Source organism: Mycteria americana, chromosome 1 (assembly GCF_035582795.1).
Source record: "Mycteria americana isolate JAX WOST 10 ecotype Jacksonville Zoo and Gardens chromosome 1, USCA_MyAme_1.0, whole genome shotgun sequence".
NCBI lineage: Eukaryota > Metazoa > Chordata > Aves > Ciconiiformes > Ciconiidae > Mycteria > Mycteria americana.
This window is the reverse complement of record NC_134365.1, coordinates 37,730,063-37,748,939: the sequence shown is the minus strand read 5'-3', so window position 1 is coordinate 37,748,939 and position 18,877 is coordinate 37,730,063. Positions and strand designations below refer to the sequence as shown.

At 46.7% G+C, this 18,877-nt stretch overlaps 1 protein-coding gene across 1 annotated transcript; it reads left to right on the top strand.

Annotated features, from left to right (window-relative positions):
- The first annotated feature begins 2,703 nt into the window (after positions 1-2,703).
- On the top strand, positions 2,704-5,857 carry AVPR1A (arginine vasopressin receptor 1A). Its single transcript, XM_075491606.1, has 2 exons — positions 2,704-3,706; positions 5,574-5,857. Exons 1-2 carry the CDS (start codon positions 2,704-2,706, stop codon positions 5,855-5,857), a joined length of 1,287 nt encoding a protein of 428 aa, XP_075347721.1.
- Positions 5,858-18,877: the final 13,020 nt, after the last annotated feature.

Here is an 18,877-nt window from a genome sequence, read left to right as displayed (position 1 = left end):
CCAGCCCTTTGCTCTGGAAACATTCTTACAAACACTATTCAGAGGAACCCAGTATGGGTTGGGAAGGGATATATGAGATGATGTGGGCTTGACAAACTCTCAGTACTCTGAACTAGCACAATCACCCTTAGCTTATTGTCTGGCTGTTATAAATATGTCTTTCTTACACCTGAAATTTTCACCTCTTCTATTAATGGAATGACACACCCAGTAGTGGATGGAACTTTATCATCCTTACATGGTTTGCACAGCAGAAAACCTGTTAGAAGAGCTTCCTGAGTAACGCCATTCATTTATACAGCGTTCAGCTCCTGTAAAGCATGTCAGAGACACAGGCAAGGAATTCTTCCCATGGCAGGGTATGATGCTTTGGATGTGAAAGAAGCCTTGGTAGGTCTGCGGTATTGCGAGATTTGTGATACATGGCTTTAATTTCCCTCTGTATTTGACCTGAAACCTGTAGTCGCACGCATTGATGTGTTGTGTGGTTCATACAGTTTCCTAGGTCTAATACAATGTATAGCTAAGGTAACATTATGGATCTGTTGTGGAAAAGTTGGGGGACTCTGTGTGTGTGTGTGTCTGTGTCTGTCTGTGTCTGTGTCTGTCTGTGTGTCTGTGCCTGTGTGTGTCTCTGTGTGTGTCTGTGTGTCTGTGTCTGTGTCTCTGTGTGTGTGTGTCTGTGTGTGTCTGTGTGTCTGTGTGTGTGTGTCTGTGTCTCTGTGTGTGTCTGTGTCTGTGTGTCTGTGTCTCTGTGTGTGTCTGTGTCTGTGTGTCTGTGTGTGTGTGTGTGTGTCTGTGTGTGTGTGTCTGTGTGTGTCTGTGTGTCTGTGTGTGTGTGTCTGTGTCTCTGTGTGTGTCTGTGTCTGTGTGTCTGTGTCTCTGTGTGTGTCTGTGTCTGTGTGTCTGTGTGTGTGTGTGTGTCTGTGTCTCTGTGTGTGTCTGTGTGTGTGTGTCTGTGTCTGTGTGTGTGTGTCTGCGTGTGTGAATGTGAGTTTGACTTACAAAGTTTTTGACTCGATAAAGTTTTCATTTCTTACCAATACCTTCAGTAATGTTCACAGCACAAGATGGACTAGGCACTAAGCTGTGAATAATGCACTGAACTGTTCATAAAAATTAGGCTTTGGAACAAAGGCACCTTTAAAGAAATAAGTTTACTGGAAACTTAAGACAGCCACATTTTTTATCTGTATTCCAGGTTTGGGTGTTTTTTTGCGGCTTTTTACAGAAAAGCTCATGCCGATTATTTGCACTGTTGGAGCAGGTGCCCTCCTAGACTACTGCCACCGACCCCCAAGCAAAGGAAGGGCAGCGACAGGCTTGCGTGGGTGTGCGTACCCTCTCACGGGCTAACAAGTCCAGAAAAAGGCAAAAAGCTTGGGATAAAGCCTTGCACAATTCTAGTATGTTCGGAAGCATGGCATCTTCTCATATGTTAAGCTGGAAGACTCTTCCGGAGTCAAGACTTTTGGAAACATCTTTTTAAGCAAAGAAGTAAGGTTTAATCTTTAATTCTTCACCCTTTTCCTTCTCCCTGTAAAACCAGTAGGACCCCCCCCCTTATTTTTTGCAACTAAATTGCAATCACATATGAGTAGACCTAGAGGGTTTCATTAAAAATGAAGTAGGATTGGCATCTCATGTAATATTTCTTTGTTGTAATCTTATGCATTTTTGTGTGACTGAAGGAAACGGTTTCTAAACGAAGCGTCAAATTCAGGTTCCGGTAAAATCAGGGTGCAAATCCACACTCCTGGAAATGGGACCAGAATTTGCACCGAGTCCACTCTACCAAGAGGAAGAGAAGTCTTCAGCTCAAACATGTTTAAAACAGAGATTTAACTGACCCACTGCCAGGAACTCTCTAGGAAATGAGGAGATTTTGATTGTACCTGTAGAAACATGATTTTTAGACCTACATGCTAACATCTGGAGGACGTTTATTGTCCTAGATGAAATCCTGACCCCTTTAAAAACACGAGGTTTAGTGAGCTGCTTTCAAACTCCTGCTGTTTTTCCTGATCATTCACTCCGCAGGCGTTTATCCCAGCACGACCGTGAAATGCCAAAGGCCCAGATGGGATCTCTCTTGGAGCCAAACCAGCGCTCCTTACCGACCGGCCCCTTTGCCTTGGGTAGCAGCGGGCCCGGGGGCGTGTGGACTGCTACTGACAGACCTCCACCTGCTCGGCCTGCTTACGGCAACATTTTTGTTCTCAGTTAAACTTCTAAGCGCTGCTGTGAGAGGCCGTGAGGGAGCTCTCCGGGCGCAACCTTTCAGCCCGAGCAGCTCTTCCCGCTTCCCCGTGTGGCTCCCCGGGCTCCGCGGGGGCAGGGAAGGGGCGGCGGACCCCCTTCCCCCGCGGAGCAGCACTTCTTGGGCGGAGCGGCCCGGGGGCTCGGCGGGGCGCTCCCCTCCGGGGGCGCGGCGGGACGAGCCTCTCCGCGCCGGCGGGGGCGGGCGGGCGCGGGGCGCGGACGGGGCGGCGGCGGCAGCCGGGGGAAGGCGGGGGCTGGCGTCAGGCGCCGGGCAGCCACTGGCACGGGAGCTCCCCCCTCGCCTCGCCTCGCCTCGCCTCCCGCGGCGAGGGATAAAGGCACCTGGCCCGGCGCTCCGCGCCGCCGGAGCGGGGAGGCGGCGGCGGCCGGGCGGGCGTGCGGGGGTCGGGCCGGGCCGGGCCCCGCCGCGCAGCCCTCTCCATGCGCCTCGCCGGCGGCGCCGGCTCCCCCCGGGCCGCGCCCTCGCCCGGGAACGGCAGCCGGTGGCGGGCGGCGGAGCCCGGCGGCGGCAGCAGCCCCAGCCCCGAGGCGTGGTCGGGGTCGCCCAACGGCAGCCTGGGTGGCTGGGACCCCTTCGGGCGGGACGAGGAGCTGGCGAAGCTGGAGATCGCCGTGCTGGCCGTCACCTTCGCCGTGGCGGTGGTGGGCAACGGCAGCGTGCTGCTGGCCCTGCGGCGCACGCCGCGCAAGGCGTCCCGCATGCACCTCTTCATCCGCCACCTCAGCCTGGCCGACCTGGTGGTGGCCTTCTTCCAGGTGCTGCCCCAGCTCTGCTGGGAGGTGACCCACCGCTTCCACGGCCCCGACGGGCTCTGCCGGGTCGTCAAGCACCTGCAGGTCTTCGGCATGTTCGCCTCGGCGTACATGCTGGTGGCCATGACCGCCGACCGCTACATCGCCGTCTGCCACCCGCTGAAGACGCTGCAGCAGCCCACCAAGCGCTCCTACGGGATGATCGCGGCGGCCTGGGCGCTCAGCCTGCTGCTCAGCACCCCGCAGTACTTCATCTTCTCCCTCAGCGAGGTGGAGCGCGGCTCGCAGGTCTACGACTGCTGGGCGCACTTCATCATGCCCTGGGGACCGCGCGCCTACATCACCTGGATCACCGGCGGCATCTTCGTCGCGCCCGTCCTCATCCTCGTCACCTGCTACGGCTTCATCTGCTACCACATCTGGCGCAACGTCCGCGGCAAGACGCGCCCGGGGGAGGCGGCGGCGGGCGGCGGGCGGCGGGCGGGCGGCGGCGGCGGGCGGCGGGGGCTGCTGCTCGCCCCCTGTGTCAGCAGCGTCAAGACCATCTCCCGCGCCAAGATCCGCACCGTCAAGATGACCTTCGTCATCGTCTCGGCGTACGTCGTCTGCTGGGCGCCCTTCTTCACCATCCAGATGTGGTCCGTCTGGGACCAGCGCTTCCCCTGGGTCGGTAGGTGACGGAGAGGCCCCGGCGGGCACCGGGAGGGCTCGCCGCCGCTTTTCCCCCGGCCGCACCGGCACACGTTGGGGTCCGCCGGGGGCGCAGCCGGCTTGCCCGGGGCGCTGCGCCGTCCTGAGCCGAGCGCGGGGGAGATGGGGCGCGGAAGCCGAGAGCGGGAGCGGGAGCCGGGCGCGCCCTCCCCGCGCCGTCCCGCCGAACGAGCCCCTCTGCCCGCGGGGAACAGCGGCTAAAAGCCCTCCGCCCCGCAGGCGCCTTCCTGCGGCGGGGCGAGCAAGCCCTCGGGGCCGCCCGCCGACACGGCTCGCACTCCCGGACGGGGCGGCCCCGGGGAGCGGCGGCGCGGAGCCAGCGGCGCTCGGCTCGGCTCGGCCCGGCCCGGCCCGGGAGCAGCCGGGGCGGAGCGGCTGCTGGGGGCGGCTGGGCCCCCGGAGAGGAGCAGCAGCCGCTGCCGTCTCATCCGGAGCAAAATTAGCGGATGGGGACTGAAGTATTTGCTGCGTTGATTTGAACCGGCAATGTTTTCTTCCATTTGAAGCTGCCGATGAATGAAACTTTAGAAACTTTCTGTCTTGTGGTTAAACATACGCACATGTATGTCACGGGTGGTTATGTGAGCAGGGAACTTACTAAGCCTGCTTTCCTGTAACTGCTTTGCGTGTGCATTCCCTGCTGTCTAATAATGGGGTTGAGCACACCCCGAACCCATCCTCTCGATAGGGCAGTCACCTCCGAGCAGCTCCTTTAGTCAGCCACCAGTTCTCGTGAAACAGCGGCAATTTAGTATTTTGGAGATACCTGTCCCTCTATTAAATCTGGCTGACAATAATTGAGGAGTTTAAAAGTTATTACACGGGGAATGACAGGCAACATAGTAACATATACCCTGTTTGCTCATAATGAAAAAGATGCAACTCAAAATGTTGGAATTCATAATTTCTCGTTATTTTTTTAATATCCCCAAATTATCACTTACTGTAGTGAGAGCATTGATCGCCCCTAATATGGGACTACAGTCAAGTCTAAAATGCAGGTCTCTACAGAGAAATAAAGGCTTGTGGTAGACAAGTAGATGGGGTTTTTTTTACTTCAAAAGAAACGCAAACCTAATTGAACAGATGGGTATTTGGTAGGTTTGTTTGAAGAGATTCTTTAAATCTACGGAACGGCGTAACACAGCAATTAGACTTCTTTGGAGATTCAATATTTACAAAGAAAGGTCACTAATAATTGATTAGACTAAATATATATTTAGAGTATTTGATAATTTATCTAGTTATTGAAGGTAGAAGACCATGGCTGTTTTATTGCATAGTGCTAACTTCCATTTTCCCTTAAGTAAAATTCGTTCAACCTCTGAAATCCAGATTTGATTCACAAGCCAGTAGTTACTTGAGCATTCAACACTTTTCAGCATGCAAATGTATACAGCAAAATTCAGTATTATTGAAAGCAGTGGGAAATCAGTGGGAATTTTGCCATTGCCTCCCAGGGTAACCAACTTTTAAAACAAAAGTCTGAATAAAAACTGTTCAGTATTTAAAGCATGCGCTTATCAACACATAGATGAACATCAGTGGAAACGGGACTAAAGCATTATTTTGGATGGATTGTCCCATAACTTCTTCTGTCACAGCTTTTTAAAGTCTGTTCAGACAAATTCCTGTTGACTGCAATGGCAGCCTTACATATAGAAGAACTTTCCTGATTATGTCCTCATTATTCATTTAAAATGCTGCTGCTCAACTTTTAGAACTAGAATTATTCAGGAAAATAAATCCAGCAGTTAATTAAGCAATTGACTGAACGGTGTGAATGTTCTCTTGATGATTAAACTGCTTTCTTCCTCTCTCCCCAGATTCTGAAAACACTGCGACTACCGTCACGGCTCTGTTGGCCAGTCTGAACAGTTGCTGTAACCCGTGGATCTACATGTTCTTCAGCGGACACCTCCTGCAAGACTGCATACAGAGCTTCCCTTGCTGCCAAAAAATAAAGCAGACGCTGAGTAAAGAAGATTCAAACAGCAACAGCAGGCGACAGACTTCTTTTACCAACAACAGAAGCCCAACCCACAGCTTGAACACCTGGAGAGAATCGCCTCACTCCAAATCAACCAGCTTCATCCCCATTCCAACCTGAGCCAGGCCGCGGGGCAGGCAGGGCTTGCAGCCCCGTAACAGCACTTGGGAAGGTTACGGCATAGCACTTGACGCTGGTCAAAGGCACCACCGGTCGTGGTAACAAGGAATGACTAAGATGGCCATAAGACAAAATATGCCGCATTGCTCGATAAGCTATTCTGCAGCGTGTAAATTATTTTCTGAAAGGTGTTTAGGACTTGGGCAACTGATCAGGAAGGCGTGACAACAATAAAGCAATTATTTTTCTAAATAGAATTTATTATTTTAGGGTTTTTGTTTGTTTGTTTCTAAAATACTACATGTGTTGTTTGCTTGTGGTTCAAAGCCGTAAAAATAGTGGAATTGGCATGTGTTGGGGTAACTCCGCTCCCTAGTGTTAATGCCTAAAACTTCTCATGGTTGTCCGATAAAGTCACAGGGAAAGAAGATGATAGGAGCAAGGTCACAATTTAGTCTTAAACACAAAAAGAAAAGAGTTGGGAGAAAGTCCTGACTGTCCGGATCAGGAACATGGTTAGACAGGCTCTGAGTTCTTGGGAATTTAACTGACCATACTGCTTTGTCTTGTAAAGGTCTAGCAATTCTCAGTTATTGAAATTTAACAGCCCTTGTGATGGCAAATCCTTCAGTGCTGTCGATGTCTGTACATGTATTGTGGGGTTTCATTTTTAGGGTGACATTTCCTCTTCCCTTCATGTCGATGGAAGTTATACAACTTTTTTCTTTTTTTGCGTTGTTGCACCTACCTTGATTTTTAAAAACTAATTTTAAAAAATACATTGATAAATAAGTATGATAAGCTATGACTAGCTCAGCACTGTTACAAACAGATACACCAAGAAAACTCATCATGACTACCAGAATCACTTGCTTTATGGGTAAGAATTGCATCTTTTCTTTTTTCTTCACTAAGACAGCTAGGATCAAGGCACATTTGGTTGTCGAGCGAATAGCCCCATAAATTTGGGAGAATGTGGCCATTTGGTAAGAGCTGAAGAATCAGTATATTCCAAGATACAGGTGTGAGAATCAAACTTACAAGTCTTCTGGGAACATATAAAAATTGTCAGCGTTGTTGGTTTGGGGTTTTTTTTGGCAGATCATGACAATATAGTCTTCGAAATTGGCAGTAAACTGCAATAAAAAGTCATCACAACACATTTACTAATTATAAAGCATTTAAGGTGTGCTTGTTTTCACCACAATACATGCCAAGTCAAATGTAGTTTCTACAGCTTGTAAATAATCCTGTTATGTCTTTCCGTGGAGTATGTCTTTTACCTGGAAACTGGGCTTTGAAGTTCCTTGAATAAATTTTGGTGTGGTTTTAAAGTCCTGAGGATCTCTTTGAGAAGTACAGCTACCTGTCTGCTCCATTTTCCTGAGCTCTCTGGGTCCTGAAATCCAGGCGTTCCCTTGGCACCGCGCAGGACTTCTGATGCAGTCCCAGCTGGCTTGCTAGAGCAGTGGGACACGTGCACGGCTGCATAACGTGCATGCCTACATTTGCAAGGAGGAACCTCAGTGGCAGGTTTCTCTCTTTCCCACCAAAACCAGACAAACAAGATGATTGCTTTTCTAATTGCTTGAGGAGAGAAGAAATTGGGGCCGCAGCTGTGGCTTTCACTGAGGATGGTGCCGGCCCCATGCCTGTCGCAATAATGGTAGCAGAAATTAATAGAGCTAGATGCCGGACAAGATCATATTCAACCTGTTGTCCACTCCAGAAGCTCCCAGGCATATGACTGGCTATTCTGGGCAAAGAATAGGGAAGATTATAGCTCAAGAAAAAAAATTTAGATTTTGTTGTCACTAAAGAAAATCTTAGCTCTTCTCTCTACATTTCTTGTTATAATTTTCTGCTCTTCAGGAGAGCAATCTGGTCTCATGTTTTCCTGTTGTTGTTCAAAGGAGAACCCAAAGGACAGCATGGTGGAATGGCTTCTATTTAACAGACTATCTTTTTGACCACCTTTAGGACACAGATGTGACTACAGCTCTCACCAGTCCTGGTTGAAGGTTTGTGAACCTGAAGTTGTATTTTAGTTCAAAAAAATGCATGCAGTGGCATTGTGTGTGTGTGTATTTGTGCACATTATATGTACTGCATATATTTTGCAAGTAGGTAATTCACAGTTACTGAAATTGCAAATCTTTCAAGTTAAGTATGCTATCCTTTGCCTAGTTTTCTAGTTGTGTTGCTACTTTCTATGTACGTAAAATATATATTAAAAAGCAATTAGCTATACTAACAGAATTTTCATGTTTGTGGAATTGAATTCTTTTTGTATTACACTTTATGTTCAAACAGAGTAGACGACAAGAAAACAAATGTAGAATAATGTTGATAATAAAACTAAGCTGGGTAATGACCAATATATATATAAAAAGTAAACAGACTCAAAATTATAATTTTCAGTTCCAAATATGTTACAAAATCTAGGCTTACACTTGGGGCTTGTCAGCATAAATGTACCCTGTGAGTGTTCTACAGTTTCTGTAAGTAAATTGACAACGCTATTTTGTAAATACTGAGTTTTGTTTTTTCACATAATTGTAACATTGGAAGATACAGCCTATATTTTTTAATTGTTCATCTGTGGAGATGCATTTTTTTTTTAACAGCTGCTTTGGGTTATCATGAGGGCACACTAATGAAAACAGAAGGAAACAAGAAATTGTGAAACCATTGCACATTTAAAACATGGAAACATGCTCTAATAAACCTGTATATTTGTTTGATGAGAAGCATTTTATTCCTTTCGCTTGACTAGATCTTGCAGGGCCAGAAACATATTTGGTGATACTCCATGTATTTTACAGTGTAAAATTTCTTCATTAATTTTAATGAGTTGTTTCCATGAAAAACTTCAAGGACTGAAGAAAACTAAAATGTTTTTCTATTACACATAGTGCATGAAAGGCACGTGCAAAGAAGGAACATGCAGTTGGCTTTCCACTATATGCTGCTGGTATTGTTAAACATGTAACACAGCACTTATTCATAGTCTAGAGGGGTTATCTTTGTTTTAATTTTGGGAAACAAAATATTTAGCTTCTAATGTAAAACACGATTGAATGGATGAGCCTGCACTCTGTTGTTTGTGCTGGTGTTACCAGAATTGCAGCATTTTAAAGACAATTAGATGGCAGAAGTGGAGCACATGAGATGATACAGAAGATGGAAAGGATTTTGTTCTTTTAAATAAGAAACGTAAGTTGCCAAAAAGCTTTTTTTCATTCATTTCTTTTTAAATTTGTAGGTAAACATATTGTTGGCTCAGAAAACAGAAGGGTTTTTTTTTCTGTATTACCACATCAAGCCCAAAGTCTACAAGAAGACACAAGTTCATGTGTGCCCAATCCTGCAAAGAGAAAGGTTTTGTCTGCAGCAAACCTTATAGCCAGTTCCAGGTTGCCCAGACTGAAGGACCTTATTAAAGTGCACACATGCTCCTTTCCAATCCACGCATATGGAAGCCAGGGCAGAAGGAAAGGAGATGCACAGCTGGATGTTATCCCAGGGCACGTACCAGCTTCGGGGAGTGAACCCAGGTCTTACAGTAGAGCTATTGCTGAAATACGGAGTTACTTGCTGTGTAGGGGAAGCTCTTACAGAGTTGTCCTAGACTGAGTTGCCACCTACAGAAAGGACTAATTAAATACGGTGTTCTCTTCTAAAAAGTGTTTGCATGAGTTTCAATTGTACAGTCCCTTCTGTACATGGAAGACTGGGGAGGCAGAAAGGAGTTAGTGTGCTTAAACACCAGTTTGGAGCTTTAGTTACTGTTAGAAGATAGTTTTCTGTGGTTTTCTTCAGGAATGGGCTTTACTGGAAAGTGTAGCACTTGCTACTTGGGTAAAGGAATTCAAGGGTATATAAATGAACAGGTTTCAAGGTCCAGCAATAGCTCACAGCTGCTCCGCAGGGAGCAGTCCTGGCTGGTTCAGGTAACAGTCCCTCACACAAGAGTAGGTCCAGCTAGTCTTGAAAAAGGCAGGGAACTGCCGAAGGTAATGTAAGTCACGCAGAATGCTTTGTGCAGGTACGTAAAAAGCAAGCAAACAACAATCACGACTAGTCCCTGCTGAGCTTCGTTAGACCCAGCCAGCATGGGTCTGCCTCTCCCAGGACTGGTCCTGCAGAAAGTCCTGGATCGGTACTGTGCTAATGGATTAATACTGTATCGCTGTTTTGGTACAACTGCTCAGTAATTTGCCATGTCTTAGTATAAACTTGCTTGGAGTAACAGTTTACATGCAAATTAGCCTGCAGTCTTCATAAGGACATTTTTAGCTGAATTCCTGACACAGTCCATGGGGTTACTCCATTTCTGAAAAGCAAGGCTGTGAGGCAGCATCGGGAGCGCAAAGCTCTCTGCCCAGCTGGACGATGAGGAGACCAGCAAGTCTCTCTAGTTCCAGATGGACCAATATGTTGTTGGGTACAGGTGGACTTTCTTCTAATCAGAGAAAATCTTTTGCACATTTCCGATATTTTGCACATTTCCAACCCATTGCCCATTTCCAATATTTTTTTTGAGGGGGGTAGGTGGGAGGGGAGGTTTAGGGACATTGCACTTTCTCAGTGCTCTGCAAACAAAGGATGGTTTTCAGAAAAAGTTGTCAGTGTCAGTGGAAGGACATCTACAAATTTCGTGCCTCTTCATTGGCTTAGTTTTTTTCCTTTTACTGATGAAGTAAATGCAAGAGTGCCTTCCCTTCCATTTCATGCTGAATTAAGTCATTCCCAAGAACAGTTTTGAACCACTGTGGTTCATTATGGGTTTCTGTAAGGTGCTAACACTATTAACAATTGCATAAGCAGGAATTAAGGTTTAATGCTCTCTGATTGCAGAAATGAGGACTACCATTTCATGACTGTCTATTGTTAAATTGATTGTGCTCCTACTCTGCAATAGGACAAAGTGCTATTGAAATCACACTCCTCTTTCCATGGCAGTATTTTGTATACTTAGGACTGTAACATTTTATTTTTCCTGCTCAAACATGGTAGGCCTGTGAGATCGGCTTAACCAGATTTATAAGCTTTACTTCTGCCACTGGTCAAAAATACAGCCTTACCAGAACTGAAGAAAAAGAACCCCCATGATCTGGATCCTATTTTGACTTATGAATGACTTGTTAGGATATGTTTCTCCTATACTGTCCCATTTGACATGAATCATTCCAGGCTGTGGCCCTTGAACAAAGGAGTTTTCAGTCTAACTCAGAAAAAAAAAAAAAAGCCCAATTGCTGAGCCTTAGAACTGGGCTAGGAAAGATTACTCCTGCAGGTCATGAATATCCTGGGCAATGACATCATATGGACAAAAATTTACCGCAGAAGCCATCCTGCCGTTGCTGTTCCTCTTTGTGTTCAGCTGTCTCAGTCCTCTCTAGCCAGGCTGGCCGGCACAGGTAGGGAGCCACTGCTGCCCCGTGTTCACTGTTGTCTGTTCCCTCTTAAAAAGGCTCTGGCACTGGCAGGACCTTGAGGCGTCTGGACTGTACCTCCAAGTGACAGTGGCCACATACCTGGTACTGGTCAAGTTAATTTACTGGTGCCCGAGTTATCCACCTGTAGTTCAGGGTAATGATGTTTATCTTCCTCCATAAGTTCTTATAGGACACATGGTTAAGAAGTGCTATGTATGAGTTCAATATTCCCTTTCAAGCAAAGCACTGGCAATGCAGGCTGTAGGTGGCCCATCAACTTTTACACCTTTGAAGCAAAACATGACAAAACTGGCATTACAAACTACTTGGCTTTCCAGGGCATGAAGCCCATTCTGGAAGATAAGGAACAGGTAACCAGAGACTGGCACAGCGGCTGCCCCGGCCTCTTCCACCACTACTGCTGTGATTGCTCCTGCCATAGTCTCTCCTGTCCCTGGTAATGATGGCTGCAGCAAGAATGGGGACAGGGACCACAGGAGCAGCAGCAGCAGACAGGGTTGTCATTAAAACACATTCATTTTAAACTCTTTTTGGAGGGAGGAATGTAGATCCTATCAAATAAAAAAACCCCAGTGAAGATTGGGAGAGAGATGAACTGGTGACTCAGAGAGAAAATAAAACATGTCTTAGCCCAAAGATAAAAGTATCATCTTGAAAGTATCACGATGCTTTCCATTTTGCAATTGTAAGATATGTTTTATACATTTCAGTAAAGGAGCCCCTTGTCTTGCGGAACTCCTGGAGCTACATGAAGCTCCTTACAAATCTAATAAGTATCTCTGCTGAGGTGGCTAGCTACAAGGCTATGTCTAAAAAAAGGACAACGATCTCTTCAAGTTAAGCCTTCATCATGTGACTTGTAGGGTCTTGGCCCTCACAATACAGACATGTCCTGTGGGAAATGTGGGCAGCCACAGAGCTTTCAGGGTGGAGAAAGGAAGAAGCCTAAATACCAATCCCCTTTTTGGAAAGAGGTGATAAAGTCAGGCTAAATGTCATAACAGGTGCCTAAATCTTCAAGCTAAAAGGCAACAGGCTTCCTAGTATTTTAGAAAGCTTTTGGTTGAAGATATTGTGGAGGTGAGGAGCAGTGGATGAAGAACCTGAAAGATTAGGAGGCATTTAATCTTGTAGCAAAGGAGAAACTTGCTTAGGCGCTGCTCGAATGGTTTTCTAAGTAAGAATACTAACTGTACAAAATAGTGGCAAAAGTAACAAAAAATTGGATAGCAAATGCTCTCTCCTGGTGTGGGGTTCCTTGTGGGATAACACTGGCTCACTGTAAAGCAGGCAGAGTTCTGCAGTAGGCATCTGCAAACTGGGCTAGCCACAGACAAACGCATCCTCTGAAATACCGCAGGTGTTGGTCACCTCAGAGGAAACCACTGATAACGATTCACTTTATTGTTGGCTGAGATCAGAAAAACAAAGAAATCAAATCATCAGACTAATTTGCCACACACACACTTAATCTAAGTAATTCTTTTCCAGGGAAGGAGCAAACATTATTAAATAGCCACCATAATACTTTCTAAACGTGACACATTTCAGTGTTTCCATGGGAGCAAAAGGAGGGCTTCCAAGAATTACACGAGACACTAGAGCTAAGGATTGAGTTCAGTAAGACACTCGGGCATTTGTGTGGATTTCAGTCCTTCTGGAGTCCCATTATCTCCAGCATTCCAAACACCGTGAGGGTGGTCAGGGCAAAAAAGAATTATACGCAGTAAATAATCCACAAAAGGAAAAGATGCATTTGTGTTTCTATACATAATCTCATTTCCCAAACCAAATTGTACTTGTCGTTTTCAAAAGAAATGAGCAGGAATTAAGTTATGTATCTCTGATAACCTAGTTCACCATGAAGCTGATGTTCAGAGGCTCAAGAATCCTAAGTTCTGATATATGGTTATAGCTGTTCCTTATTATATTGATAGGTTTGAAGCTTATCAGTTAGCAACATGTTATTAAATTAAATAGAAGCTGGGAAAATGAGGAGAGAGCTCTGCCTTTGTTCTCTTTTTTGGTTTGGTTTTTTTTTTTCATCGGCATTTCCCCTGAAAAGCTCTATTTTAAATATGCTGTACTGGAGATGAGATGATCCAAAGCAGCATGAAGAATCCCAGCTTGACTCATTCTTTCAACATAAGATTTATCATTAACACTTGCTCCTCTGTTTCACAGAGATCACGGTGTGAGGCATAGTGTAATCAGACAATGGATTCTCATTTCTTCCCAAATTTATGACCCAAGTGCCTCAATATAGGCACTCAAAGCTGGAGGACACAAAGGTGAAATTCATCTGCATGAATGTACCTGCAGTGCAGGTGTGTCCATCTGAGCGAGAGTGATTATTTTTGTAGCCAAGGCAGAGCTAGGTTTTTGGAGTTCAGGGAGTCATCGTATGGAGGATGTCAACACCTGATCAGAATAACACTGCCCTTATCTCCATTGATATGTGGACCAGAAGACTATTTATTCATTGATTGTAACGGCAGGTAGACAACTAGCTCAAATTGGTAGACCTGTACTGCTATTGGTTTTATTGTCAGATCTCAGTAAACACCTTCACGTTACTAGTTCAGGATTTTCCTTTATTTCAGGGCAGCTACAAAATGTTACCGTCTAGTAGCATCACACTAATTTGAATGGAGCTGATGTTGCTGTCCCGATAGCTAACAAAGGGTGGCTCCTGTCGCAAAGGTTCTGCCAGCTGGGTGCCTTTGTTAGTCCTGTCACAGGAAAGACCAAAACCAAAATGAGCCTCGAGATGAATTTACCTCCTCACACCCAGATGACATCTCTGGCCTTACAAAGAGAGAATGATCTCTACATCTAATCTCTCCGTGTGTCCCATCTGTGCACGCTGAACCTTTTCAGATTTCATCTCCTTTGTGCTTAAGGGTGGTTTTGTGAGAAAATCCTTAATTAGGCAGAACTCAGATAATACAATCCTAAGGGTCAATGTACAACATAGAAAGATATATCCTATTACACAGAGAATTAGGACTGGAGAAAAAACACAAGGATAATACCTAAAATTCTTGGTAATATTGTGTGGAGAAAAAAGCAATAAGGAAAGCGAGAATGGCATGTTAGGTATCTCTGTCACGTACAGCACGTGAAGTCCTGCTTTCCTAAGAAACTGCAGAATTATAAAAACTTTGAGAATATAATCAGTGTAAAATGATTTGCACCTGCTGCCATCAATGACTGTTTTCAACATGAGCAGAAGCACTGTAAGAAAAAAGGAAGCAACGATTCTGGTCAGCAACCTTCCCTCACAAGTGTTTAAATGAAAAGTGAAAGCAATGTAATGGCTTAATGGAAAAACCAGATTTGACCTCTTTGGTCAAAAGTGCCTGTTTTCCACAGAATATGTCAGGTTCACATAAAATAAAGAAACAAACTCTGTGTGCCTCCAAGTCCGTGTACGCTGTGGTCTGGGTGGGGAGGCCAAGGGTGTCTCCGGTTTCCTGAGCGCATTTCCCCAGCGTAGGGAAAACGGGCAGCATGAAGCAGCTGCCCCAGGAGGCCCCTCAGCACACTCCAGCTCCTGCTGGGAGAACACTCTGGTTTGACAGTATGAATTCTGCATGTACCAACATAACTGAGTTTCTGAGTGTATCTTTCCGTTCCAATTTTTAAATCTTCCTGAAGGCAAGGATACAAGGGAGCGTAGACACTCGCTGGGATGCTTGCAGGGTGCTTGGCATCCTTCTCCATGGACCCAGGAGGAGGGTACGAGCAGGGGTTACCTGCACCACTGCTGGGCTGACAGCAGGGCGTAGGATCTGTGCTTGCCTGCACTCCTCCAGCTCCAGGTTGGCAGGCTCTGGGTAACCAGGCGGGCTGTCTCCCCACCCTGGGAGTACGCTGGAGTACCTTCAAGAGAGGTCTTTCAGACCACCAATGCGGGCACCCATCTTCCCTTGCCTCTGTGTGGGCCTGGAGGGAAGCTGGGTCTCTTTTGGGAGAGAAAAGGTTAAAATCCCTTTCCACACGCTGCTGGCTGGGATGGGAGCATTTCCAAAAATGGCAGCTGAACTTCCTCAGCAATGAGAAGCCATTGGAGGGATAGGTGTATAAAGCAGAAAAATGTCTTGGAGATGAGATGAGAACTAACAGGAGTTTCTTTCCGTTTTTTTATAGCACATGTGGTAACTGAGACTCCTTCCAGAGAGCTTGTTAGCAGGAGCTGGGAAATGCAGCTGCAGTAGGCCTGTCTCTTGATGTCTGGTATTTTATGGGAGAATAACAATTTTTCTGGTTCAAAACGTAGCACTAGCACATCTCGGTCTTGCTGAGCTCTGCGCCTGGCCTGGCACTATGATACTACCGCCAATTTCTCACATTAAGAGCTGACTAAAAATGAGTCGATATATCTACACATATTTTGACTTTAACCTTTTTTTTAACAACCCTAATCATGACACTTTCAATGTAGCATTTTAAAGCATCATTTTCTGATGATAGACATTTATCAAAGTATAATCTGTTAAGACAAGAATATAAACCATTTATTTATTAGTATTCCCCTTTAATGTTAGTGGTTCATGACTAACCACATCTTAGTGGTCTGGTTGCTTTTTCCTTTTTTTAGATCTCTCCAACTTGGTCTGGGAGTATAGTTTCCAGCAGGTTTGGAAATGTTCCTCTAACAAAACTGCAAGATAAAATAGCTGGTGTTTTAGCTGGTACGAATTCTCAAGCTCACATGCCTGCTTTCATTTCAGTGAAAAAGCCAGAGCAAACCAATATCTTGCTAATTAGCAGAAACACTGTGATAACATATGCCAAACACTTGGATTAATCAGTTATAAAACATAAATATTTCAAAATGCACTCCCTTCAAACTCCATGATTTATAGGTATTACACAACAGAAAGAGGGTTTTTCAAAACTGAATTAATCTGAAATGAAGAGCATTTGAAACTGCTTATTCTCAGTCTTTTTATTAATCTTAACTTGAAGTTCTTTTCTGTCTTGCAATTGTGTACTAAGCATGACAGAATACTTCCATTATATTGCAGAAATATTTTCCAAGCATAATACAATGATCTTTATGCTTATCTGTCCTGTAAATTACAGAATCCTGTGCGTATTGGAGATACCAATTATAAGAATTAAGCCATGCAAGCACTCCTTCAATTAATTTACCTTTCATCTTTTGTGTAACTATGTTTGTCATCAGAAAGGATACACGTCTCCATTTCAGCACTTTTCAGTGAAAGCATTTGCACAAAGAAGGGCACTTGCTCACGAGACAGACCCGTCCCTGCTATATCTCATAGGCACCCCCATCTGCCTTCACTGCGTGTCTCTGTTATATGCAATGAGGCAACACAAACACTCTTTGTCACAAAAGGAAATGGCTGCAATTCTGTTGCTTTAGTAGTGGGAGAAGAAACATGTCAGACAGAAATAACACCAGCTCTGACACTTCTGCATGACCCCAAGGACAAGAGAAGGCCAGCACACAGCTCATCCCTGCAGCAGACTGTGTCCAAGGAGCCAGCCCTAGTGCTCCTGGCTTCTCAGTCTATGGTATTTTGGTTTCAGGAAGCTTGTGTACCTCTGGAGAGCAATACTAACCCACTAAAGCTGTGGCTTTACGTAGCAGCGCCTTAGGCTCCCAGGATGGAGACCCAGCCCAGTTTGTGGCTGTTGATCCTCTGCTGAGGAGTGTGGCAATCCTGAGATGAGCTGGGTTTCATCCTCTCTGCAACTGCCCTTCAAGGATGGCAGGCTGCTACTGGAGCATCCTGTGGCTCCTCTTTTGCAGAAGAAACAAGCCCACTCCCTCAGCCTCTCCCCACATCACTGAGTACCTCGGCAGCCTGCCACCGGAACCTCTCCGTTTCCCCCACATCCCTCTTGAGCAGGGGTCCCAAAATGGCACACCATTCCAGCTGTGGCCCTACCTGCAGCAAGCAGAGCTTGATCTGCAAGACCACTCTTCCTAATGTAGCCCAGTTCCAAACTTCTCCTTGTTCCCAGTCAGAGTGCGCTGTTGGCTCATGTTGGCCCGGGCACCCTCTGCAGGCAAAAGTCCTTTCCGGCAGGGCTGACGCCCCAGGCAGCATTCTGCACCTCTCCCTCTTGAACTCACCTTCTCCCTGCTGGGTGCATGGCAGTCCCCTTCCGCAGCAGGTTTAGGTAGCCTTGATGGCATTTCCCAGAGACAGGAGCACAGCCACATGGCCCACAGCCAAAGGTGTCCCCATCAACACTGCTCTCCCACCAAGGACCTTTGTCTGCTTCACGGTCACATCGGGGCACAACCCAATGCGGGGACGGGGATGAAGTGGGACTTCCTCAGCCCACTGCTGTCCTGTCCCCTGTGCTGGGACATCTGTGCTCTCCCACAGCATTGTTACCTGTCGTGCTTGGAGGCAGAGGGAAGGGTAAAGGGCTGCTCATCCCCACAGGGGCACACATGGCCATGCCAGAGCTCAGAGTGATGGGGCCAGGAATGTGGGGAAGGTCGTCTCGTGCAGATGTTCACCGTGAAGGTGCCCATTTCACTGCTGCTGCTTAGCTCTGTTTATATTTGGTGTCTTCAACATTTGCAGGTCAGGGTATAAGTAATGAGGTTGCTAGGGCTAAAATGGAGAGACTCTGCTAGGTAAGACCAGAGGTTTTGCAAGCAGCTTTTCTTCTTCCTCTGTGTCAGCAGAAAAAAACAGATCAGGTATCTCTCTCTCCAGCCCTAAGCCCTGAGGCATGGCGAAGTTCATACACATAAATTCACTTTCCCTCCAAAACATTCAATGTGCCTCTGGTCCCTGACTCTTTCTAACCCCTGGGCTCTTATTGGGGTTGTCGCAGACCACAGTTGTGTCAAGGTCCATGGCACCAATTTACCAGCTCAGGTAACGGTGTGTCTGAGTTTGCGTCCTGGCACAGAACAGCTGATGGGGGCAGACGGGGTCTCTCTGCAGACCTGCTTGCCTCCCATCCTCCTTGGAGGCAACTGGGCTGTGCCACAGCTCTGACACTGGGATGGGACCTCCGTACCTGCTGGAACCACCAGGCAGGGTGTATGGGGGAGCTGTTGGGATACCCCAGCACAGGCACCCCCTGCTCTCCATGGGGTGGTTGGGTGGCCTTGCTTCTGCGAGAAGAGAAAATGTGTTTTGTGTTGGGCAGCCTCTGAAGAGTTTTGTCTCTGGCCACAAAGCAAGCCTATGGTACTTCAAAACGCATGGCTGATAGGAATGTGCCTGGGGGATTGAGCTGAGCTCTAGCTCCCAGGAACAACCCCTGCTGGGCTTCCACCAGGCTGGGGGTGCCCATGGGTGCTGGTGGTGGTGATGATGTGGGCACAGGACCATCTGTGGGTACTGGCAAGCGGGAAGGAGAAGGGCAACACCAAGTCAGTGCTCAGCCCGGAGGCGTTTCTCAGCGCAGGCTTCCCTCTCGCCCCCCTCCGCTAAGGGCTGCTAAATGTGAATAGCTGGGGCATGTAAAAAAGTGCTGCAGCACTGGGAGGGAAAGTAAGTCCTTGCCAGAGATGTGCAGGGAGTCTGTGGCTGTGCTGGAAATCAAACCAAAG

Excerpts from the sequence above, each read along its gene's own strand:
- AVPR1A (XM_075491606.1), top strand. The coding sequence starts at position 2,704 with ATGCGCCTCGCCGGCGGCGCCGGCTCCCCCCGGGCCGCGCCCTCGCCC. Across the intron at positions 3,707-5,573 it reads CCAGCGCTTCCCCTGGGTCG|ATTCTGAAAACACTGCGACT; the intron begins GTAGGTGACGGA and ends CTCTCTCCCCAG.